Raw genomic sequence first — 26,478 nt, 5'->3', positions numbered from 1 at the left:
ATGAATGCAATCTCTGCTATTTATTTTCAAGTGCTTTATCTTAACATACACAGCTGTTTCCTCCTTTTTGTTGTCGTTTTAGTCCTATCTTACTTCTGTAGTAAATGAGTGATGGGCAACAAGAGTTATGTTTTCTGGAGGGTTCTGTGTTCTCCAGTCTTACACTGTTAACAAGTATAATGTATCTAATTACCATGGGATCCAAAGCACGAAAATACTTCTCTGTTTGGAAACAATCTTCTTTAGTCCCAGCATATAGTGATGAAATATATAAAATTACGCTACGTTTTAAACAATGCAGTGACTTTCTCAAGCCATTAAAAGGTGTGCATCTTTTAATAGCTTGCAAAAGGCCCTGCGTTGGCTGAAGCGTTGCGTAATTTTTAGGGATGATCGAATGCCTCAAGTATTCGGCTATGCTCATATTCGACAAATAGGTCACCGCTATTCGACTATTTGAGAATATTCGATGTGAAATGTAAGTCTATGGGAAACCTTAATAGTTGCCAAATAGCAACTATTCGGGCTTCCCATAGACATACATTGCGTATCAAATATTCGCATAGCGGCGACCTATTCATCGGATATTCGCAAAGCCGAACATTGCCGAATATTTGTGATATTCGATCATCCCTAGTAATTTTGTACCTTTATTCAGTGTATGCTGGGACCAATAAAGATTTTTTCTAATCAGAGAAGGCGTTTTGGTGTCTTAGTTAATATGATAATTATTACAAGTTTACGGCTAATGGAAGGCTGTGCCAAATAGCATGAACGGTGGAGTGGTGCATGGAATACAGTTATTCTTAAGTAAGTATAATGTAGCTACCATTCTGGTAATCAATGGGCCAAGTGCATGATGTGCATTGTCTCTTGTGTATGAGGGCCATGATCTCTTGATGATTTACTGTTATCATGCTGAATCTAGAAGTAGGTACATTTCTTTTTAAACAAATAACCGTATACACTTATGTATTTTGTCATGTTTGGTAAAGTCTATAAAATAACTTCATGTGAAAAACCTTATGTGTGCCATGGTTTAGAAAATAAATTATTGATCCTGCAACACCAACGTGTAATGTGGCCTTGTACATAAGCCCATATTGTGTAAGAGGGCCATGACCTTTCCGTGGTATTTTGCTATCAAGATGAATGTAGATGTCGATACTTATCCTTTTGCATAAATAATGGAATTGTGTTGTTTTCTAATGCTTGACATAGTTTGTATTTTTCAAAAAAATGATGTAATGTAACCTTGGAGGTTTTCTTGCCTTGTTATTTAAAATTCCAATGAATGCAATACTCTCTGTGAAAGTATTTTTGTATTTTCATTCCCTGATATCTAATTTTAGATTCAGATTAATTCAAACATAAAATATTGAGCTTTTACCAAGAATATTTTTACATCATATACAGTAAAATTGAACACATTATTATTTTTTATTTCCCAAGATAAATGTTTAGCTAACAGCTTCTGTACTTACAGGTGTTAAATAATGGCAATCATCTGATCTGCACAATTTGGTGACACAGTGCAAGAAAACAGTGGACATTTTCTGGTTTTTATGTTTGACGAAGCGGAACACCTCAAAGGAAAATCTTCCCATTTGACTTTTGCCATTTTCAAAAATAGTTGTCTGTGGGTCTTTGTCACAGCTTTGAATGAAAGAGTAATGGTACATCAATGAATACTGACATTTTTTACAAAAAAAAAAAAAAGCCTTCCTTGACTTTAATAGGATTTTATCAAGCAAACTATGGAGCAATGTGTCATCTAATAACTGATCTTTGAATCAAGTAAGTAAAATTATTTATGAGCTTGCTCACATGTATTAAAACATAGGATGAGCTATATGCATTGACGAATATGTACATTGCTATAGTAGGATAAGATTATCACAGTCATAACCAAATACAAAACATAAATCACAATATACTATATAATATATATATATATATATATATATATATATATATATATATATACATACATATAAAATGTTTCATCTTACCTGAGAAAGAGATCGTATCTGATATCATCATTCGGATTACCAGAAGGTGTTGTATAACAATAGTCCATTAAAACATTCCACCTATATTAATAAATTACCATAAAATGGCAGAATGAAAGAGAACAATTTAATGTTATCGTCGCATATGTATACATATACTTTTATTCATTAAATACTAGTATGTCTATTAGAAATTCCCCCAAAAAATATTTATATATACTAATGTTCCTGGTTTAATTAAATGAGTGATCCATGCAGATAAAACTGATCATCTATCCTTCAGACCAGATATCTACACTTTCAGGGCATTTTAAAAGTTAACAGATATGTTGACAGCACCCTAGGTACTACAGCAGCTTAGATTATGGGATGGGAGACATTTTGAGCCATTAAAGAGCATGGTATTGCATTTGCTAGTGTGTAAAAGGCACAGTTAATGATTTCTGTCTTTTTATCTGATAGAACACGAGTTTGGATTTTCCAGCTGTCCAATGACTTTCCCTCGGTATGCAACTTACAAAATTAGTTTGATTGCTACTTTTGTGTCAATTATCGTAAATTAAGCGTTCCTAGGAAGGATCATTCCAAGATAGAAGTGCAATGGAAATGGACATCTACTGCATGTACTGTATCTCTCAGTGCAACTGTGAATCTTACAAAAAATTTAAGTCATATCCACATAATTAAAAGAAAAATATAAAAAGTGACATTTTATTATATAACAACAAAATGTAGCAAAATAATTTAAAAAAATTAGGGTAAGGGGGAAGACTCAAATTTACAGAGGACATCAAGGCACATTGCATAGAGGGGCAGAAACTGTATTATAGGAGTTCAATCATGAGGTTGAAGACCCAAAGTTTGGCATATAAAGACATGGGTAAGCATTCGTAAATTTTATTACATTCAGTGCAGTGCATTAACTCATTGGCTAACACTAGAATATGAATATATGCTAGTATATACAGTCCCTGGCTGCTACAGATTCCTGGTTTGAGGCACAACCAAAATCCTTCTTTTTGCTAGGTTTACAGAACTTGGAATACTGATGTAAGAAGTGTGTTGACATCAGTGGAGAGTATTTGGAACAAATGTAAAGTTTCATCATCCTATCCCCTTTCTTTCTTTCTGGGTTAAGCCAAAGACTTATCAGCAGCCCCTTTTATATATATATATACAGTTAGGTCCAGAAATATTTGGACAGTGACACAATTTTCGCGAGTTGGGCTCTGCATGCCACCACATTGGATTTGAAATGAAACCTCTACAACAGAATTCAAGTGCAGATTGTAACGTTTAATTTGAAGGTTTGAACAAAAATATCTGATAGAAATTGTAGGAATTGTACACATTTCTTTACAAACACTCCACATTTTAGGAGGTCAAAAGTAATTGGACAAATAAACGAAACCCAAACAAAATATTTTTATTTTCAATATTTTGTTGCGAATCCTTTGGAGGCAATCACTGCCTTAAGTCTGGAACCCATGGACATCACCAAACGCTGGGCTTCCTCCTTCTTAATGCTTTGCCAGGCCTTTACAGCCGCAGCCTTCAGGTCTTGCTTGTTTGTGGGTCTTTCCGTCTTAAGTCTGGATTTGAGCAAGTGAAATGCATGCTCAATTGGGTTAAGATCTGATGATTGACTTGGCCATTGCAGAATGTTCCACTTTTTTGCACTCATGAACTCCTGGGTAGCTTTGGCTGTATGCTTGGGGTCATTGTCCATCTGTACTATGAAGCGCCGTCCGATCAACTTTGCGGCATTTGGCTGAATCTGGGCTGAAAGTATATCCCGGTACACTTCAGAATTCATCCAGCTATTCTTGTCTGCTGTTATGTCATCAATAAACACAAGTGACCCAGTGCCATTGAAAGCCATGCATGCCCATGCCATCACGTTGCCTCCACCATGTTTTACAGAGGATGTGGTGTGCCTTGGATCATGTGCCATTCCCTTTCTTCTCCAAACTTTTTTCTTCCCATCATTCCGGTACAGGTTGATCTTTGTCTCATCTGTCCATAGAATACTTTTCCAGAACTGAGCTGGCTTCATGAGGTGTTTTTCAGCAAATTTAACTCTGGCCTGTCTATTTTTGGAATTGATGAATGGTTTGCATCTAGATGTGAACCCTTTGTATTTACTTTCATGGAGTCTTCTCTTTACTGTTGACTTAGAGACAGATACACCTACTTCACTGAGAGTGTTCTGGACTTCAGTTGATGTTGTGAACGGGTTCTTCTTCACCAAAGAAAGTATGCGGCGATCATCCACCACTGTTGTCATCCGTGGACGCCCAGGCCTTTTTGAGTTCCCAAGCTCACCAGTCAATTCCTTTTTTCTCAGAATGTACCGGACTGTTGATTTTGCTACTCCAAGCATGTCTGCTATCTCTCTGATGGATTTTTTCTTTTTTTTCAGCCTCAGGATGTTCTGCTTCACCTCAATTGAGAGTTCCTTAGACCGCATGTTGTCTGGTCACAGCAACAGCTTCAAAATGCAAAACCACACACCTGTAATCAACCCCAGACCTTTTAACTACTTCATTGACTACAGGTTAACGAGGGAGACACCTTCAGAGTTAATTGCAGACCTTAGAGTCCCTTGTCCAATTACTTTTGGTCCCTTGAAAAAGAGGAGGCTATGCATTACAGAGCTATGATTCCTAAACCCTTTCTCCGATTTGGATGTGAAAACTCTCATATTGTAGCTGGGAGTGTGCACTTTCAGCCCATATTATATATATAATTGTATTTCTGAACATGTTTTTGTAAATAGCTAAAATAACAAAACTTGTGTCACTGTCCAAATATTTCTGGACCTAACTGTATATATATATAGATATATATATATATATATATATATATATATACATATATATATATATCCCTTGATTACTATCCCATGACAGAATCTAGTACCAATGTCCTGCATGCAACATTATATTTTTCAACTAAGGCAAAGAGGCCCTCTTTGAAAATGTGGCAGAGAGATAATCTCACTGCTCTTACAGTAAAGTCTCTGCATCTGTGATTAAGGTTAAATACTTTTTGTGTCTAGATGTAATGGATGCCCTCTTGTATCTGTCGCAGACCTAGGTGTAAAAAGATCATCAGAAACATCTCCTTACTGTCCCTTCATATATTTGAACATTATAATAAGATCGCCCTAAGCCTTCTTTTTCTAAACTGAATAACCCTATGTGGTTATGTCACACGATGTTTGGCTCTAAACTCGACGAGTGTCATGGCGGCATCTGATGCTGTTCACACTATATAATTTGACATTCCACACTATGCCTCCTTTGGTGCTTTTAAGTTACCCAGACAGGCTTGGATGTTGACCTGCTATGTTCTCATTTAGTGATAGTGATTGCAGGAGTTAATTTCTCCTAGCCTGCTGGTTACCTCTTGGATCACATTTTTTTAGGAGACCTATGACAGTCGCTCCCTGCCTTTTTAAGATGGAGGAGTCAGTCTTCCCATGCTGACTCTAACTTTTGCTAAACCGGTTCATGTGCTGTTGTATCCCAGTCCTGCTGGTGATTGTATTACTTTGTGTGTGGAGCTGATGTGGAGTTCTCCCATTATCTTGTTTTTTCCTCCCTACTCTTATTTTCCTCCTAAGCTCTTTTCTCTTATACCTCTGTGTGTGTGTGTGTGTGTGTGTGTGTGTGTGTGTGTGCCATGAGATAGAGATTTGGTTTCCCCTGTTTATCTATTTCTGTTGAATTTATCACTACTGCCTCAGCGCTCCCCATTTTGATTGTACTATTGCAATACAGTTAGGCGGGCTTTGCACGTTGCAACATCGCAAGCCGATGTTGCAATGTCGCACGCGATAGTCCCTGCCCCTGTCGCAGGTACGATATCGCTACGCCAGCTTCACATGCACTCACCTGCCCTGCGACCGTCGCTCTGGCCGGCGACCCGCCGCCTTCCTAAGGGGGCGGATCGTGCGGCGTCATAGCGACGTCACACGGCAGGCGGCCAATAGCGGCGGAGGGGTGGAGATGAGCAGGATGTAAACATCCCGCCCACTTCCGTCCTTCCGCATAGCCGCCGGCGGCAAGTAAGGAGATGTTCCTCGCTCCTGCGGCTTTACACACAGCAATGTGTGCTGCCGCAGGAGCGAGGAACAACATCGTACCTGTCGCGGCACCGGCATTATGGAAATGTCGGTGAATGCAACGATGATACGATAACGACGTTTTTGCGCTCGTTCATCGTATCATCTAGCATTTACACAGTACGATGTCGAAAGTGACGCCGGATGTGCGTCACTTTCGATTTGACCCCACCGACATCGCACGTGCGATGTCGCAACGTGCAAAGCCGCCCTTACTGTCTCTCTATACAATATGCCTTTATGTGCCCTTGTAGATTTGAGTCTTAACTAGAGTTGAGCGCGGTTCGCGGTTCGAGGTTCTCCAGTTCTAGGCTCGAGTGATTTTGGGGCCTGTTCTAGATCGAACTAGAACTCGAGCTTTTTGCAAAAGCTCGATAGTTATAGAAACGTTCGAGAATGGTTCTAGCAGCAAAAAAACAGCTAATTCCTAGCTGGCTTTCCGCTGTAATAGTGTAAGTCACTCTGTGACTCACACTATTATGACATTTCAGTGTATAGTGTGCGTGAACAGCGCCTTCAGATCACTGCTGTTTGTATAATGGCGATCGCCATTTTTTTTTTTTTCCTTGTCTTCCTTCCCTAAGTGCGCGCGTCTTGTGGGGCGGGCCGGCATGTCAGCCAATCCCAGACACACACAGCTAAGTGGACTTTTAGCCAGAGAAGCAACGGCATGTGTGATAGGATGTCCATGTCACATGTCCCTGCATTATAAAACCGGACATTTTCCTCCAGGACGCCATTATCTCTTCTGCGTCTTTGGTGTCAGACATCACTGTCGCAGCTCCGTCCTTTGTCCTATCGCTGATACAGCTGTATGCGCTCCATACACAGCGCTGGACAGCTTAGGGAGAGCACTTTCTATCAGTCCTTTTAAGGGCTCAAACCGGCAGGGTCAGAGCCATAGGTGACAGGTCCTGAAAACAGCGACAGCGTCTGTGTAGCCAAGGTCAGGGATTTCCTCCCTGCATTTCCCTATTAGGAGGGAATAGAAAGGCAGGCTTCCATTCCTCTACCCAGAGCCCCACAATCCTGGCACTGTACCCTCCTATCCTCTGCACACTCCAACTCATTATAACTAAGCCATTATACTAGCAAACACTCAGTGTACCTAGTGGCATCCTAAACGTGGCTATTGGACATTTGTCTAGTCACACTAGTGCAAAGACATTTGCAGCACCTCTGCCTGCATTGCACACTCCAACTCATTATAACTAAGCCATTATACTAGCAAACACTCAGTGTACCTAGTGGCATCCTAAACGTGGCTATTGGACTTTGCTATAGTCACACTAGTGCAAAGACATTTGCAGCACCTCTGCCTGCATTGCACACTCCAACTCATTATAACTAAGCCATTATACTAGCAAACACTCAGTGTACCTAGTGGCATCCTAAACGTGGCAATTGGACTTTGCTATAGTCCCACTAGTGCAAAGACATTTGCAGCACCTCTGCCTGCATTGCACACTACAACTCATTATAACTAAGCCATTATACTAGCAAACACTCAGTGTACCTAGTGGCATCCTAAACGTGGCTATTGGACTTTGCTATAGTCACACTAGTGCAAAGACATTTGCAGCACCTCTGCCTGCATTGCACACTCCAACACATTATAACTAAGCCATTATACTAGCAAACACTCAGTGTACCTAGTGGCATACTAAACGTGGCTATTGGACTTTGCTATAGTCCCACTAGTGCAAAGACATTTGCAGCACCTCTGCCTGCATTGCACACTACAACTCATTATAACTAAGCCATTATACTAGCAAACACTCAGTGTACCTAGTGGCATCCTAAACGTGGCTATTGGACTTTGCTATAGTCACACTAGTGCAAAGACATTTGCAGCACCTCTGCCTGCATTGCACACTCCAACACATTATAACTAAGCCATTATACTAGCAAACACTCAGTGTACCTAGTGGCATCCTAAACGTGGCTATTGGACTTTGCTATAGTCCCACTAGTGCAAAGACATTTGCAGCACCTCTGCCTGCATTGCACACTCCAACTCATTATAACTAAGCTATTATACTAGCAAACACTCAGTGTAACTAGTGGCATCCTAAACGTGGCTATTGGACTTTGCTATAGTCACACTAGTGCAAAGACATTTGCAGCACCTCTGCCTGCATTGCACACTACAACTCATTATAACTAAGCCATTATACTAGCAAACACTCAGTGTACCTAGTGGCATCCTAAACGTGGCTATTGGACTTTGCTATAGTCCCACTAGTGCAAAGACATTTGCAGCACCTCTGCCTGCATTGCACACTCCAACTCATTATAACTAAGCCATTATACTAGCAAACACTCAGTGTACCTAGTGGCATCCTAAACGTGGCTATTGGACTTTGCTATAGTCACACTAGTGCAAAGACATTTGCAGCACCTCTGCCTGCATTGCACACTACAACTCATTATAACTAAGCCATTATACTAGCAAACACTCAGTGTACCTAGTGGCATCCTAAACGTGGCTATTGGACTTTGCTATAGTCACACTAGTGCAAAGACGTTTGCAGCACCTCTGCCTGCATTGCACACTCCAACACATTATAACTAAGCCATTATACTAGCAAACACTCAGTGTACCTAGTGGCATCCTAAACGTGGCAATTGGACTTTGCTATAGTCCCACTAGTGCAAAGACATTTGCAGCACCTCTGCCTGCATTGCACACTCCAACTCATTATAACTAAGCTATTATACTAGCAAACACTCAGTGTACCTAGTGGCATCCTAAACGTGGCTATTGGACTTTGCTATAGTCACACTAGTGCAAAGACATTTGCAGCACCTCTGCCTGCATTGCACACTACAACTCATTATAACTAAGCCATTATACTAGCAAACACTCAGTGTACCTAGTGGCATCCTAAACGTGGCTATTGGACTTTGCTATAGTCACACTAGTGCAAAGACATTTGCAGCACCTCTGCCTGCATTGCACACTACAACTCATTATAACTAAGCCATTATACTAGCAAACACTCAGTGTACCTAGTGGCATCCTAAACGTGGCTATTGGACTTTGCTATAGTCACACTAGTGCAAAGACATTTGCAGCACCTCTGCCTGCATTGCACACTACAACACATTATAACTAAGCCATTATACTAGCAAACACTCAGTGTACCTAGTGGCATCCTAAACGTGGCTATTGGACATTTGTCTAGTCACACTAGTGCAAAGACATTTGCAGCACCTCTGCCTGCATTGCACACTACAACTCATTATAACTAAGCCATTATAATAGCAATTTTTGCTGCCAGTTTAAGGGCCGTAGTTGCATTGTCAGGGATATTTATTCTTTATTATTCTGCTGTTAATAAAGCTATACCACCACTGCAATCTACACCACCTCTCAATTTTTACTACCACATTTTCAGTGCACAATCTTGTCGCAATCAACATGAGTGGCAAAATGACAGATGCTGGTGGAAAGGGGAAGAGGCGTGGTGGAAAAGGCAAAAAAGGTTTTGTCCGTGGGGAAGGTGGCAAAGCTCCATTATCATCTGCTGAAGATAGACCATCTACCAGCAAAAGTAAGATGTCTACTACTTACCGTGGACAATCCGATGTGCTCCCTTTTTAACGGACACGAAGAACAGGAACAAAGGTAGATGATGGCCAAAAAAGGAAAATGCTTGAATGGATCTCAAGTGGTCCAACAAGTGCCCTCTCAGCCACTTCAAGTACCGCATCCAAAAAACACCAGTCCTCTGAGTTGTCATCCCAATCAAACTTGCTTTCTCCCAGCTTCGAAGTCTCCATCAGCCCTGCACAGTATGGTGGAACTGAGATGGCTGAGTCTGCAGAGCTGTTCAGTCACACTATAGCCTGGGAATCAGAGGTCTGCTCCCAAGCTACAGTGAGTACAGAACAGGAAATGGTCTGCAGTGATGCCCAGAACCTTTGTGACTCTGATTCAGGCCGTGAGGACCAAGTTTCTGAGCATAATGTTGACCCTTTGTCACAAACTGTAACACCTGTGGTTATAGACAATGAGGAACATACTGATGAAGATGAGACGCAGATACCCGATTGGGATGACAACTTAAATATTCTGTCAGGGCAAGAAGAGGCTCGGTCTGAGGGGGAGGGGAGTGCAAACACAACAATTGATGATGAAGTTCTAGATCCCACCTACTGTCAACCCACAGTCAGGCACTCGAGGAGGTCAACAGAGGTGGTGGAGGAGGATGCAACTGATGACGAAGTTACCTTGCGCCTTCCTGGACAGAGTCGGAGTACTGGTAGCACGTCTACAACTGCATCCTCAGCCACCACTCTGCCTCTGAGCATTATTCGGGGTGGATCAACAGGTCGCATGGCCTCTAAGCCTTGCCTAGCCTGGTCCTTTTTTGACATAGAAAAAGATCGCCCAAATTATGTGATCTGTAAAATTTGTCATGGTTCTCTTAGTAGAGGTCAAAACCTCAGCAGTTTGACAACTTCTTCCATGAATCGTCACATGAATAAATATCATATGGCCCGGTGGGAAGCTCACCGTGCTGCAATGCGGCCTAGCGGAGCGAACCATCCACCGCCTGCCCCTTCCAGTGCATCCGCGCGCTCGTCATCTTCTAGGACTGTGGGGACAGCTGTCACACCTGTTTTTCCACCCACAACTTCCACCACTGTAACCGCAACAGGCAGTTTGCTTGGTAGGTCATCAGTTGGTTTGGAAGGGGAAACAAGTGAGTGTGTACAGCTCTCTCAGACATCGATAGCACCAACGTTGGATGAAGGCAACATCATGTCTCCGCCTGCACTTTCCTCACAAACCTGCATTTTTCCAGGGACACCCTAATCAACAACGTCTACACACAGCAGCCAGATCTCTGTCCCTCAGATGTGGTCAAATAAAAGGCCACTTCCTGCGACCCATGACAAAGCTAAGAGGTTGACTCTATCCCTCTGTAAGCTGTTGGCTACCGAAATGCTGCCTTTCCGCCTAGTGGACACACAGGATTTTAGAGACCTTATGTCTGTCGCTGTGCCCCAGTACCAGATGCCTAGTCGCCACTACTTCTCTAAGAAAGGTGTGCCCGCGCTACACCAGCATGTCGCACACAACATCACCGCTTCATTGAGAAACTCTGTGTGTGAACGGGTGCATTTCACCACCGATACTTGGACCAGTAAGCATGGACAGGGACGTTACATGTCGCTCACTGGGCACTGGGTAACTATGGTGATAGATGGTGAAGGGTCTGCTGCACAAGTCTTGCCGTCCCCACGACTTGTGTGTCAATCCTCTGTCTGTCCAAGTTCCGCCACTGCTTCTGCATCCTCCACCTCATCTGGGTCCTCCACCTCCGCCCCAAGCCTGCCTGGTCAGGCCACCAGCGTTCTCACTGCGCAGAATGAATCACGCACCCCTCATTACTATGCTGGCAGCAGAGCGCAACGGCATCAGGCGGTCTTTAGCTTGACATGTCTTGGGAATAAGAGTCACAGAGCTGAGGAGTTGTGGTCAGCTCTGCGGTCCGAGTTTAATAAATGGTTGTCTCCACTCAACCTGCAGCCTGGTAAGGCCGTGTGCGACAATGCTGCAAACCTGGATGCGGCCCTTCGCCTGGGCAAGGTGACACACGTACCTTGTATGGCTCACGTGTTGAACCTTGTCGTGCAGCAATTTTTAACACAGTATCCCGGCCTAGATGGCCTTCTGAACAGGGCACGAAAACTGTCTGCTCACTTCCGCCGTTCAAGCGCCGCAGCTGAGCGACTTGCATCGCTCCAGAAGTCTTTCGGCCTGCCGGTTCATCGCCTGAAATGCGATGTGGCGACACGCTGGAATTCAACTCTCCACATGTTACAGCGACTGTGGCAGCACCGCCGTGCCCTGGTGCAATACGTCATGACGTATAGCCTGGGCCAACGAGATGCAGAGGTGGGGCAGATCACCCTGATGGAGTGGTCTCAGATCAAGGACCTATGCACCCTTCTGCACAGTTTCGACATGGCGACGAATATGTTTAGCGCTGACAATGCCATTATCAGCATGACGATTCCAGTCATTTACATGCTGGAACACACGCTAAACACTATTCGGAGTCAGGGGGTGGGACAACAGGAAGGGGATGAACTACAGGAGGATTCATATGCGCAAGACACAACAACATCACCAAGGTCCAGACGTTCATCATCACCAAGGCGCCAGGCATGGGAGCATGGGGGACAGGGATCAACAAGGGCGCATGGTAGCAGGCGAGATGTTGAGGAAGGTGCAGGAGGACATGAAGAAATGGAGGACGAACTGTCCATGGACATGGAAGTCTCAGCAGATGAGGAAGACCTTGGTCAAATTTCAGTTGAAAGAGGTTGGGGGGAGATGTCAGAGGAAGAAAGAACTGTTAGCACCTCTATGCCACAAACACAGCGTGGACTTGGTCCGCATGGTTGCGCAAGACACATGAGTGCCTTCTTGTTGCACTACCTCCAACATGACCCTCGTATTGTCAAAATTAGAAGTGATGATGACTACTGGCTTGCCAAACTATTAGATCCCCGGTACAAGTCCAAATTTTGTGACATAATTCCAGCCATAGAAAGGGACGCACGTATGCAGGAGTATCAGCAGAAGCTGTTACTCGATCTTAGATCCGCTTTTCCACCAAACAACCGTGCAGGTGCAGGGAGTGAATCTCCCAGTTGTAACTTGACAAACATGGGACGGTCTGGTCATCTTCAACAGTCTACACGTACCAGTAGGACCGTATCTGGTGCTGGTAACAGCAACTTTATGGAATCTTTTCATAATTTTTTTAGACCCTCCTTTGCAAGGCCACCAGAGACAACAAGTCTGACACATAGTCAACGGCTGGAGAGGATGATACAGGAGTATCTACAAATGAACATCGATGCCATGACTTTGCAAATGGAGCCTTGCTCATTTTGGGCTTCAAATCTAGAAAAATGGCCAGAGCTATCCAGTTACGCCTTGGAGATTTTGTTGTGTCCAGCTGCCAGCGTTGTCTCTGAACGTGTCTTCAGTGCTGCTGGGTGTGTGCTGACAGATAAGCGCACGCGTCTGTCCAGTGACAATATGGACAGACTGACGTTCATCAAAATGAACAAGTCATGGATCCAGAAGGAATTTACAACCCCTGTGTCATCCCGGGGAGAGTAAATGCTTGTGGATTTGGAATGTGCTTGATGCAAATCAAAACATCCTGTTTGCAACTAGGGCACAAGTGCTGCCACTGATGGGGTGGGTGTCTGTGTGGCCCAATTTTTTGAAAAAAGGGAGACTCCGCTTGTAGTAACCCTGGCTTGCTGTGTTTTTAAAAGAAGCCAAGATGAACAGAGCTGGGATCAAGAAAGACTTTGCTACCTACCCCGGTGTCATCCTGGGGACGGTTAAGAATAGCGTATTTTTGAATGTGCTTGATGCAAATCTAGCTGTGAAGTGTACAACTAGGGCACAAGTGCTGCCACTGAATGGGTGGGTGTGTGTGGGGCACAATTTTGGGAAAAAAGGGAGACTTCGCTTGGAGTAACCCTTGCTTACATTGTTTTTAAAAGAAGCCAAGATGAACAAGTCATGGTTCAGCAAAGACTTTATCTACCTACCCCGGTGTCATGCTGGGGACGGTTAATTATGGCGTATTTTTGAATGTGCTTGATGCAAATCAAAACATCCTGTTTGCAACTAGGGCCCAAGTGCTGCCACTGATGGGGTGGGTGTCTGTGTGGCCCAATTTTTGGAAAAAAGGGAGACTCCGCTTGGAGTAACCCTTGCTTGCTGTGTTTTTAAAAGAAGCCAAGATGAACAGAGCTGGGATCAGGAAAGACTTTGCTACCTACCCCGGTGTCATCCTGGGGACGGTTAAGAATAGCGTATTTTTGAATGTGCTTGATGCAAATCTAGCTGTGAAGTGTACAACTAGGGCACAAGTGCTGCCACTGAATGGGTGGGTGTGTGTGGGGCACAATTTTTGGAAAAAAGGGAGACTCCGCTTGGAGTAACCCTTGCTTGCTGTGTTTTTAAAAGAAGCCAAGATGAACAGAGCTGGGATCAGGAAAGACTTTGCTACCTACCCAGGTGTCATCCTGGGGACGGTTAAGAATAGCGTATTTTTGAATGTGCTTGATGCAAATCTAGCTGTGAAGTGTACAACTAGGGCACAAGTGCTGCCACTGAATGGGTGGGTGTGTGTGGGGCACAATTTTTGGAAAAAAGGGAGACTCCGCTTGGAGTAACCCTTGCTTGCTGTGTTTTTAAAAGAAGCCAAGATGAACAGAGCTGGGATCAGGAAAGACTTTGCTACCTACCCCGGTGTCATCCTGGGGACGGTTAAGAATAGCGTATTTTTGAATGTGCTTGATGCAAATCTAGCTGTGAAGTGTACAACTAGGGCACAAGTGCTGCCGCTGAATGGGTGGGTGTGTGGGGCACAATTTTTGGAAAAAAGGGAGACTCTGCTTGGAGTAACCCTTGCTTGCTGTGTTTTTAAAAGAAGCCAAGATGAACAGAGCTGGGATCAGGAAAGACTTTGCTACCTACCCCGGTGTCATCCTGTGGACGGTTAAGAATAGCGTATTTTTGAATGTGCTTGATGCAAATCAAAACATCCTGTTCGCAACTAGGGCACAAGTGCTGCCACTGATGGGGTGGGTGTCTGTGTGGCCCAATTTTTTGAAAAAAGGGAGACTCCGCTTGGAGTAACCCTTGCTTACATTGTTTTTCAAAGAAGCCAAGATGAACAAGTCATGGTTCAGCAAAGACTTTATCTACCTACCCCGGTGTCATGCTGGGGACGGTTAATTATGGCGTATTTTTGAATGTGCTTGATGCAAATCAAAACATCCTGTTTGCAACTAGGGCCCAAGTGCTGCCACTGATGGGGTGGGTGTCTGTGTGGCCCAATTTTTTGAAAAAAGGGAGACTCCGCTTGGAGTAACCTTTGCTTGCTGTGTTTTTAAAAGAAGCCAAGATGAACAGAGCTGGGATCAGGAAAGACTTTGCTACCTACCCCGGTGTCATCCTGGGGACGGTTAAGAATAGCGTATTTTTGAATGTGCTTGATGCAAATCTAGCTGTGAAGTGTACAACTAGGGCACAAGTGCTGCCACTGAATGGGTGGGTGTGTGTGGGGCACAATTTTTGGAAAAAAGGGAGACTCCGCTTGGAGTAACCCTTGCTTGCTGTGTTTTTAAAAGAAGCCAAGATGAACAGAGCTGGGATCAGGAAAGACTTTGCTACCTACCCCGGTGTCATCCTGGGGACGGTTAAGAATAGCGTATTTTTGAATGTGCTTGATGCAAATCTAGCTGTGAAGTGTACAACTAGGGCACAAGTGCTGCCACTGAATGGGTGGGTGTGTGTGGGGCACAATTTTTGGAAAAAAGGGAGACTCCGCTTGGAGTAACCCTTGCTTGCTGTGTTTTTAAAAGAAGCCAAGATGAACAGAGCTGGGATCAGGAAAGACTTTGCTACCTACCCCGGTGTCATCCTGGGGACGGTTAAGAATAGCGTATTTTTGAATGTGCTTGATGCAAATCTAGCTGTGAAGTGTACAACTAGGGCACAAGTGCTGCCACTGAATGGGTGGGTGTGTGTGGGGCACAATTTTTTGAAAAAAGGGAGACTCCGCTTCGAGTAACCCTTGCTTGCTGTGTTTTTAAAAGAAGCCAAGATGAACAGAGCTGGGATCAGGAAAGACTTTGCTACCTACCCCGGTGTCATCCTGGGGACGGTTAAGAATAGCGTATTTTTGAATGTGCTTGATGCAAATCAAAACATCCTGTTTGCAACTAGGGCACAAGTGCTGCCATTGATGGGGTGGGTGTCTGTGTGGCCCAATTTTTTGAAAAAAGGGAGACTCCGCTTGGAGTAAGCCTTGCTTACATTGTTTTTCAAAGAAGCCAAGATGAACAAGTCATGGTTCAGCAAAGACTTTGCTACCTACCCCGGTGTCATCCTGGGGACGGTTAAGAATAGCGTATTTTTGAATGTGCTTGATGCAAATCTAGCTGTGAAGTGTACAACTAGGGCACAAGTGCTGCCACTGAATGGGTGGGTGTGTGTGGGGCACAATTTTTGGAAAAAAGGGAGACTTCGCTTGGAGTAACCCTTGCTTACATTGTTTTTAAAAGAAGCCAAGATGAACAAGTCATGGTTCAGCAAAGACTTTATCTACCTACCCCGGTGTCATGCTGGGGACGGTTAGTTATGGCGTATTTTTGAATGTGCTTGATGCAAATCAAAACATCCTGTTTGCAACTAGGGCACAAGTGCTGCCACTGATGGGGTGGGTGTCTGTGTGGCCCAATTTTTTGAAAAAAGGGAGACTCCGCTTGGAGTAACCCTTGCTTGCTGTGTTTTTAAAAGAAGCCAAGATGAACAGAGCTGGGATCAGGAAAGACTTTGCTACCTACCCCGGTGTCATCCTGGGGACGGTTAAGAATAGCGTATTTTTGAATGTGCTTGATGCAAATCTAGCTGTGAAGTGTACAACTAGGGCACAAGTGCTGCCACTGAATGGGTGGGTGTGTGTGGGACACAATTTTTGGAAAAAAGGGAGACTTCGCTTGGAGTAACCCTTGCTTGCTGTGTTTTTAAAAGAAGCCAAGATGAACAGAGCTGGGATCAGGAAAGACTTTGCTACCTACCCCGGTGTCATCCTGGGGACGGTTAAGAATAGCGTATTTTTGAATGTGCTTGATGCAAATCAAAACATCCTGTTTGCAACTAGGGCACAAGTGCTGCCACTGATGGGGTGGGTGTCTGTGTGGCCCAATTTTTTGAAAAAAGGGAGACTCCGCTTGGAGTAAGCCTTGCTTACATTGTTTTTCAAAGAAGCCAAGATGAACAAGTCATGGTTCAGCAAAGACTTTGCTACCTACCCCGGTGTCATCCTGGGGACGGTTAAGAATAGCGTATTTTTGAATGTGCTTGATGAAAATCTAGCTGTGAAGTGTACAACTAGGGCACAAGTGCTGCCACTGAATGGGTGGGTGTGTGTGGGGCACAATTTTTGGAAAAAAGGGAGACTTCGCTTGGAGTAACCCTTGCTTACATTGTTTTTAAAAGAAGCCAAGATGAACAAGTCATGGGTTCAGCAAAGACTTTATCTACCTACCCCGGTGTCATGCTGGGGACGGTTAATTATGGCGTATTTTTGAATGTGCTTGATGCAAATCAAAACATCCTGTTTGCAACTAGGGCACAAGTGCTGCCACTGATGGGGTGGGTGTCTGTGTGGCCCAATTTTTTGAAAAAAGGGAGACTCCGCTTGGAGTAACCCTTGCTTGCTGTGTTTTTAAAAGAAGCCAAGATGAACAGAGCTGGGATCAGGAAAGACTTTGCTACCTACCCCGGTGTCATCCTGGGGACGGTTAAGAATAGCGTATTTTTGAATGTGCTTGATGCAAATCAAAACATCCTGTTTGCAACTAGGGCACAAGTGCTGCCACTGATGGGGTGGGTGTCTGTGTGGCCCAATTTTTTGAAAAAAGGGAGACTCCGCTTGGAGTAACCCTTGCTTACATTGTTTTTCAAAGAAGCCAAGATGAACAAGTCATGGTTCAGCAAAGACTTTGCTACCTACCCCGGTGTCATCCTGGGGACGGTTAAGAATAGCGTATTTTTGAATGTGCTTGATGCAAATCTAGCTGTGAAGTGTACAACTAGGGCACAAGTGCTGCCACTGAATGGGTGGGTGTGTGTGGGGCACAATTTTTGGAAAAAAGGGAGACTTCGCTTGGAGTAACCCTTGCTTACTAGAGATGAGCGAACCGGTCCCGGTTCGGCTCGAGGCGGTTCGCCGAACGGGGGGTCTGGCTCGAGTTCGGCTCGTCGAACGTTCGACGAACCGAACTAGAACCAATAGGCTATAATGGGAGGCAATCACAAACACATAAAAATGCATTATAAATGTACACAAACAGTTAATAAACATTGCCATAACACTTACCGGTCCTCGCGATCCCTTCTGCACTCTGTCTCCTGCCGCTATTCCATCCGATGATCGCTGAATCCTCCCGGTGACCTGCACTGCCAGCAGAGAAGCAGGACCTATCGTGACGTCAAAATAGCCATGTGACCAGTCACGTGGCTATTATCTCATTGGCTACAGACTGGTCACATGACTATGACACGTCATGTAGGACCTGCGAGTGCATCTCTCCGGTACACGGTGCACATATGTGTATCGCCGTGTACCGGCGACATGCTCTAGCACACGGTCGACTCCCCGTTCCGTTAGGGACCGGCTGACACAGCCGGTCATTAACGGAGATCACCGTTGCCATAGCAACGCAGTTAGCGGTGACGTCACCGCTAACCGCGGCTCCGGGAGCACCGTTGCTATGGTAACGCGTCTGTCAGCGTTACCGCTGTTACCGCTAGCAGCCAGCAGTGATCACTCACGGAGTGAAGGCTGCACGCTGCTTCCCGATTGTAGTGAGCATTGTAGTTAGGATGGAGGTTCCCCAGCCCCAAGTGATGCCCCTCACTACAATCGTCACTACTACTACACTAGAAAGAAAGAAGACAGAAGAGCAGGATCGTGGAGGGCTGACAGGGGTAATAAAGATGGAGTCTCTAATGTGTCTGTGTATTTATTTCTATTAAAGTATTTTTTCTCTGTGTGGTGTCTTTTTTTAACCCTTTATTGGAGATTCTTAATGGCCGGGTCAAACGTGCCTGACATTAAGAATCTCTGGCTTAATACTGGCTGGTAAAACAAAGCCAGTATTAACTCATGATTACCCAACAAGCCACCCGGCTCCAGGGCTGTTGGAAGAGTTGGATACAGCGCCAGATGATGGCGCTTCTATGAGAGCGCCATTTTCTGGGACGGCTGCGGACTGAAATCCGCAGCAGAGGCGCCCACAAACCTCGGGCTAACCTGTGCTGCGGATTCCAATCCCCAGCTGCCTAGTTGTACCCGGCTGGACACAAAAATAGGGCGAAGCCCACGTCATTTGTTTTTTAATTATTTCATGAAATAAGTGAAATAATTAAAAAAAACGGGCTTCCCTATATTTTTGGTTCCCAGCCGGGTACAAATAGGCAACTGGGGGTTGGAGGCAGCCCGTGGCTGCCAGCTGTACCTGGCTAGCATACAAAAATATGGCGAAGCCCACGTCATTTTTTTGGTGGGCAAAAAACTTCTGCATGCAGTCCTGGATGGAGTATGCTGAGCCTTGTAGTTCTGCAGCTGCTGTCTGCTCTTCTCCATACAGACAGACAGCAGCTGCAGAACTACAAGGCTCAGCATACTCCATCCAGGACTGTATGCAGAAGTTTTTTGCCCCCTGAAAAAATTATGTGGCTTCGCCATATTTTTGTATGCTAGCCAGGTACAGCAGGCAGGTACGGCTGCCCCCAACCCCCAGTTGCCTATTTGTACCCGGCTGGGAACCAAAAATAAAGGGAAGCCCTTTTTTTATTATTTCATGAATTTCATGAAATAATTAGAAAACAAATGACGTAGGCTTTGCCCCATTTTTGTGTCCAGCCAGGTACAACTAGGCAGCTGGGGATTGGAATCCGCAGCACAGGTTGGCCTGAGCTTTCTGGGCCCCACTGCTGCGATTTGCAGTCTGCAGCCGCCTCAGAAAATGGCATTTTCATAGAAGCGCCATCTTCTGGCGCTGTATCCAACTCTTCCAGCACCTGCCTGCTATACCTGGCTAGCATACAAAAATATGGCGAAGCTCACGTCCTTTTTTTGTAGCTTTTTGGCAAAAAAAAAAAAAAATGCTTCCCTGGATTTTCCATTGCCAGTGAAGGTAACACCAAGCAGTGGGGGTTAGCAGCCAGTAGCTGCTTGGATTACCCTTAGCTAGCAATACAAAAAATGCAGTGGGAGCTAACATATATTTTTTTTAATTATTTATTTAAATAACTAAAAATAAAATGGGCTTCCCTGTATTTTGATTGCTGGACATCACAGTGCTGTAAAAATAAATCTTTAAAAAAATGACGTAGCGCTCCGCGGTATTTTTGATTCTCAGCGCAGATAAAGCAGACAGCTATGGGTTGCCACCCCCATCTGCCTGCCGTTACCTTGGTTGGCAATCAAAATACAGGGAAGCCCATTAATTTTTTCTATTTAAAAAATAGTTAAAAAAAAAAAATTACGTTGGGTCCCCCCATTTTTGATAGCCAGCTAGGGTAAAGCAGACGGCTGTAGCCTGAAAACCACAGCTGGCAGCTTTACCGTGGTTGGGGATCCAATGTGGAGGTCCCCTCAGGCTCTTTTTTATAATTATTTTATAAATATTAATAATTACACAATAAAAGTAGGGGACCCCCCAAATTGGATCACCAGCCAAGGTAAAGCGGACAGCTGTGGTCTGGTATTCTCAGGGTGGGAAGGTCCATAGTTATTGGGCCTTCACAGCCTAAAAATAGCAGGCCGCAGGCACCCCAGACGTGGCGCATCCACTAGATGCGCCAATCCTGGCGCTTCACCCCAGCTCATCCCGTGCCCTGGTGCAGTGGCAAACGGGGTAATAAATCGGGTTGATACTAGCTGTAAAGTCACCTGAGATCAAGCCCAGCAGTTTGTGATGTCATGGCGTCTATTAGATACCCAACATCATAAACTGTCAGTACTAACAAAAACAAAAAATCGACAAAAGAAATTTATTTGAAAAAACAGTCCCCAAAACATTTCCTCTTTCACCAATTTATTGTAAGAAAAAAAATAAAGGGGTCCCACGACGACTCTGGACCGTCTAGAATATGGGGGGGGAGACACTCAGGGAACGTATCCCCCATTTTCTAGGAGTGCGGACCCTTCATGTGAGGAGTGTGGGTGCAATGAATCTGCACTCACTCTCCCCGGGTCCACAGCAGCAGAGTCCATGTCGTAATGGTTGCTACCAAAGCTGCAATGCCCTGCTCATGAGGTAAGGGCATGCCTAATCAGGAGAACTACTGTAGAGGAAGCTCTGCTCACTGGTATATAGGTGCTCAGAGGTAATAATAGATAAAATTAGTGAGTAACCTCGGCACTCTATATCTCCCAGACTAAGTCAGTAAGTCACAACGGATAGTAATGCAAAATCACTCTTTATTGGTCCGTATTAAGAAAATTTTTTTTTCATAAGCATATATGTTTTTGTCCAAAACAAGTTACAAATGACGTTTCGGCCTGAGCCTTCGTCAGATTGGACTTATCTGCATGTAATCATGAAAAATGACAATAATCAGTATCACATAAGAGTGAGAGAACAATAACATAAACTCGAACAATGTAGAGGTACAATTGGGATGCAGCAAAAAAATTGCAACACAGCAAGAAATGAAACACATGATACAAATGTCATAATACAGTACAAGGACAATATAGTAATGACAAATATGGGGTCAGAGTAGACTTAGACAGCTCTGGTACGAAAGAGATGTCAATCATAAAGTAACATGTGCAGTAGGTGTAGAGCTACACTATGCATGGCAGAGCTAATGGGTAGACCGACCATAGAAAAAGTAGAGAAAAAGTGGAGAAAAAGTGGAGAATAAGTGGAACATAAGAGGAGAAAAAGTGGAGAAAAAGTGGAGAAAAAGTGGAGATTAAGAGGAGAAAAAGTGGAGAAAAAAGTGGAGAAAAAGTGGAGAAAAAGTGGAGCATAAGTGGAGAAAAAGTGGAGAAAAAGTGGAGCATAAGAGGAGAAAAAGTGGAGAAAAAAGTGGAGAAAAAGTGGAGAAAAAGTGGAGCATAAGAGGAGAAAAAGTGGAGAAAAAGTGGAGAAAAAGTGGAGCATAAGAGGAGAAAAAGTGGAGAAAAAGTGGAGAAAAAGTGGAGCATAAGAGGAGAAAAAGTGGAGATTAAGAGGAGAAAAAGTGGAGAAAAAGTGGAGCATAAGAGGAGAAAAAGTGGAGAAAAAGTGGAGAAAAAGTGGAGCATAAGAGGAGAAAAAGTGGAGATTAAGAGGAGAAAAAGTGGAGAAAAAGTGGAGAAAAAGTGGAGAAAAAGTGGAGCATAAGAGGAGAAAAAGTGGAGAAAAAAGTGGAGAAAAAGTGGAGAAAAAGTGGAGAAAAAGTGGAGATTAAGAGGAGAAAAAGTGGAGCATAAGAGGAGAAAAAGTGGAGAAAAAAGTGGAGAAAAAGTGGAGAAAGTGGAGAAAAAAATGGAGATAAAGTGGAGAAAAAGTGGAGAAAAAGTGGAGAATAAGAGGAGAAAAAGTGGAGAAAAAGTGGAGAAAAAGTGGAGAATAAGAGGAGAAAAAGTGGAGAATAAGTGGAGAAAAAAATGGAGAAAAAGTGGAGAAAAAGTGGAGAAAAAGTGGAGCATAAGAGGAGAAAAAGTGGAGAAAAAGTGGAGAAAAAGTGGAGCATAAGAGGAGAAAAAGTGGAGAAAAAAGTGGAGAAAAAGTGGAGAAAAAGTGGAGCATAAGAGGAGAAAAAGTGGAGAAAAAGTGGAGCATAAGAGGAGAAAAAGTGGAGAAAAAGTGGAGAAAAAGTGGAGCATAAGAGGAGAAAAAGTGGAGATTAAGAGGAGAAAAAGTGGAGAAAAAGTGGAGCATAAGAGGAGAAAAAGTGGAGAAAAAGTGGAGAAAAAGTGGAGCATAAGAGGAGAAAAAGTGGAGATTAAGAGGAGAAAAAGTGGAGAAAAAGTGGAGAAAAAGTGGAGAAAAAGTGGAGCATAAGAGGAGAAAAAGTGGAGAAAAAAGTGGAGAAAAAGTGGAGAAAAAGTGGAGCATAAGAGGAGAAAAAGTGGAGAAAAAAGTGGAGAAAAAGTGGAGAAAGTGGAGAAAAAAATGGAGATAAAGTGGAGAAAAAGTGGAGAAAAAGTGGAGAATAAGAGGAGAAAAAGTGGAGAAAAAGTGGAGAAAAAGTGGAGAATAAGAGGAGAAAAAGTGGAGAATAAGTGGAGAAAAAAATGGAGAAAAAGTGGAGAAAAAGTGGAGAAAAAGTGGAGCATAAGAGGAGAAAAAGTGGAGAAAAAGTGGAGAAAAAGTGGAGCATAAGAGGAGAAAAAGTGGAGAAAAAAGTGGAGAAAAAGTGGAGAAAAAGTGGAGCATAAGAGGAGAAAAAGTGGAGAAAAAGTGGAGCATAAGAGGAGAAAAAGTGGAGAAAAAGTGGAGAAAAAGTGGAGCATAAGAGGAGAAAAAGTGGAGATTAAGAGGAGAAAAAGTGGAGAAAAAGTGGAGCATAAGAGGAGAAAAAGTGGAGAAAAAGTGGAGAAAAAGTGGAGCATAAGAGGAGAAAAAGTGGAGATTAAGAGGAGAAAAAGTGGAGAAAAAGTGGAGAAAAAGTGGAGAAAAAGTGGAGAATAAGTGGAGAAAAAAATGGAGAAAAAGTGGAGAAAAAGTGGAGAAAAAGTGGAGCATAAGAGGAGAAAAAGTGGAGAAAAAGTGGAGAAAAAGTGGAGCATAAGAGGAGAAAAAGTGGAGAAAAAAGTGGAGAAAAAGTGGAGAAAAAGTGGAGCATAAGAGGAGAAAAAGTGGAGAAAAAGTGGAGCATAAGAGGAGAAAAAGTGGAGAAAAAGTGGAGAAAAAGTGGAGCATAAGAGGAGAAAAAGTGGAGATTAAGAGGAGAAAAAGTGGAGAAAAAGTGGAGCATAAGAGGAGAAAAAGTGGAGAAAAAGTGGAGAAAAAGTGGAGCATAAGAGGAGAAAAAGTGGAGATTAAGAGGAGAAAAAGTGGAGAAAAAGTGGAGAAAAAGTGGAGAAAAAGTGGAGCATAAGAGGAGAAAAAGTGGAGAAAAAAGTGGAGAAAAAGTGGAGAAAAAGTGGAGATTAAGAGGAGAAAAAGTGGAGCATAAGAGGAGAAAAAGTGGAGAAAAAAGTGGAGAAAAAGTGGAGAAAGTGGAGAAAAAAATGGAGATAAAGTGGAGAAAAAGTGGAGAAAAAGTGGAGAATAAGAGGAGAAAAAGTGGAGAAAAAGTGGAGAAAAAGTGGAGAATAAGAGGAGAAAAAGTGGAGAATAAGTGGAGAAAAAAATGGAGAAAAAGTGGAGAAAAAGTGGAGAAAAAGTGGAGCATAAGAGGAGAAAAAGTGGAGAAAAAGTGGAGAAAAAGTGGAGCATAAGAGGAGAAAAAGTGGAGAAAAAAGTGGAGAAAAAGTGGAGAAAAAGTGGAGCATAAGAGGAGAAAAAGTGGAGAAAAAGTGGAGAAAAAGTGGAGCATAAGAGGAGAAAAAGTGGAGAAAAAGTGGAGAAAAAGTGGAGAAAAAGTGGAGCATAAGAGGAGAAAAAGTGGAGAAAAAGTGGAGAAAAAAGTGGAGAAAAAGTGGAGAAAAAGTGGAGAAAAAGTGGAGAAAAAGTGGAGATTAAGAGGAGAAAAAGTGGAGAAAAAGTGGAGAAAAAGTGGAGCATAAGAGGAGAAAAAGTGGAGAATAAGTGGAGAAAAAAATGGAGAAAAAGTGGAGAAAAAGTGGAGAGAAAGTGGAGAAAAAAATGGAGAAAAAGTGGAACACCCTTTGGTACCTTTCATGTGGCACTAAGGGGTGCTTAGCTTTGTATTTAGCCAAAAAAATGAAAAAAAAAATGACATAGGGTTCCCCCTAGTTTTGTAGCCAGCTAGGGTAAAGCAGACGGCTGCAGCCTGCAGACCACAGCTGGCAACCTCACCTTGGCTGGTAATCCAAAACTGAGGGCACCCCACGCTGTTATTTTAAATTAAATAAATAATTAAAAAAAAAAACCACGTAGGGGTCCCCCAAAATTGGATCACCAGCCAAGGTAAAGCAGACAGCTGGGGCCTGATATTCTCAGACTAGGGAGGTCCATGGTTATTGGAATCTCCCCAGCCTAAAAATAGCAGGCCGCAGCCGCCCCAGAAGTGGCGCATCCATTAGATGCGCCAATCCTGGTGCTTCGCCCCAGCTCATCCCGCGCCCTGGTGCGGTGGCAAACGGGGTAATATTTGGGGTTAATACCAGATGTGTAATGTCACCTGGCATCAAGCCCTGGGGTTGGTGAGGTCAGGCGTCTATCAGATACCCGACATCACCAACCCAGTCAGTAATAAAAAAAAATACACGACAAACACATTTTTATTTGAAAAAACACTCCCCAAAACATTCCCTCTTTAACCAATTTATTAGATTGAAAAAGAAATCCAGGTCTGGTGTAATCCAAGGGGTTGCCATGACGATCCACACTGTCCCAGTCAATGAAGAGCAGGATGTTCCCCATTGGCTGGGAGAGCAATGCAGTGACCTGAGCTAACATCAATGGGTCAGCCCAGGTCACTGCAGGGCATGAGAAGTGCTGCTGTCAGTGAGGTACATTACCTGCGCTGATCTCCAGCACACTGACAGCCCCTGTCACTGAGGTCAATGACCGGCGCCTTCACATCAAGTATCGCGAGAGGTCCGTGACGTCACCGCCAGTGTCAGTCTCGGGTCGGAAGCGAGAGGTGATGTGACAAGCGGCGGCCATGGAGGACAGTGACAGCGCTGAGGTCGGGATGGCGGGACTTCATCACCGCAGGTAAGCCGAGCGAGCGAGCGAGCGAGCGGGCGGGCGGGCGGGCGGGGGGGGGGGGGGGGGTGGATGTGTGTGTGTGTGTGTGTTTGTGTATGTGTATGTATGTGTACATGCCGCGGGCAGGAGGGGGTGGAGCGAGCTGAGCGGGAAAGTGTGGGCTTCCTGCACGTAACTAAGATGAACATCGGGTTACTAACCAAAGCGCTTTGCTTGGATACCCGATGTTTATCTTGGTTACCAGCTTGTGGCAGGCTGCCAGCGATGGCTCCTGCTCACTGTAGCTGTAAAAAGCCCTGCTTTTTGCTGCTAGAACCGTTCTCGAACGTATCTAGAACTATCGAGCTTTTAGCAAAAAGCTCGAGTTCTAGTTCGATCTCGAACAGCCCAAAAATCACTCGAGCCGCGAACTGGAGAACCACGAACCACGAACCGCGCTCAACTCTATTGCTTACATTGTTTTTAAAAGAAGCCAAGATGAACAAGTCATGGTTCAGCAAAGACTTTATCTACCTACCCCGGTGTCATGCTGGGGACGGTTAATTATGGCGTATTTTTGAATGTGCTTGATGCAAATCAAAACATCCTGTTTGCAACTAGGGCCCAAGTGCTGCCACTGATGGGGTGGGTGTCTGTGTGGCCCAATTTTTTGAAAAAAGGGAGACTCCGCTTGGAGTAACCTTTGCTTGCTGTGTTTTTAAAAGAAGCCAAGATGAACAGAGCTGGGATCAGGAAAGACTTTGCTACCTACCCCGGTGTCATCCTGGGGACGGTTAAGAATAGCGTATTTTTGAATGTGCTTGATGCAAATCTAGCTGTGAAGTGTACAACTAGGGCACAAGTGCTGCCACTGAATGGGTGGGTGTGTGTGGGGCACAATTTTTGGAAAAAAGGGAGACTCCGCTTGGAGTAACCCTTGCTTGCTGTGTT

General features: G+C 44.0%; 1 protein-coding gene across 1 annotated transcript in view; it reads right to left on the bottom strand.

Moving 5' to 3' along the window:
- LOC142290334 (zona pellucida-like domain-containing protein 1) overlaps positions 1-26,478 on the bottom strand; it is a 249,459-nt gene that overhangs the window by 137,918 nt on the left and 85,063 nt on the right. The window contains exons 6-7 of the mRNA XM_075334296.1: positions 2,013-2,093; positions 1,485-1,656 (exon numbers count right to left, since the gene is read on the bottom strand). Of these exons, the coding sequence (XP_075190411.1) occupies positions 1,485-1,656; positions 2,013-2,093 (253 nt within the window). The remainder of the gene's footprint in view (positions 1-1,484; positions 1,657-2,012; positions 2,094-26,478) is intronic.

Source organism: Anomaloglossus baeobatrachus, chromosome 2 (assembly GCF_048569485.1).
Source record: "Anomaloglossus baeobatrachus isolate aAnoBae1 chromosome 2, aAnoBae1.hap1, whole genome shotgun sequence".
NCBI classification, from domain to species: domain Eukaryota; kingdom Metazoa; phylum Chordata; class Amphibia; order Anura; family Aromobatidae; genus Anomaloglossus; species Anomaloglossus baeobatrachus.
This window is presented reverse-complemented; position numbering and strand designations above follow the sequence as displayed.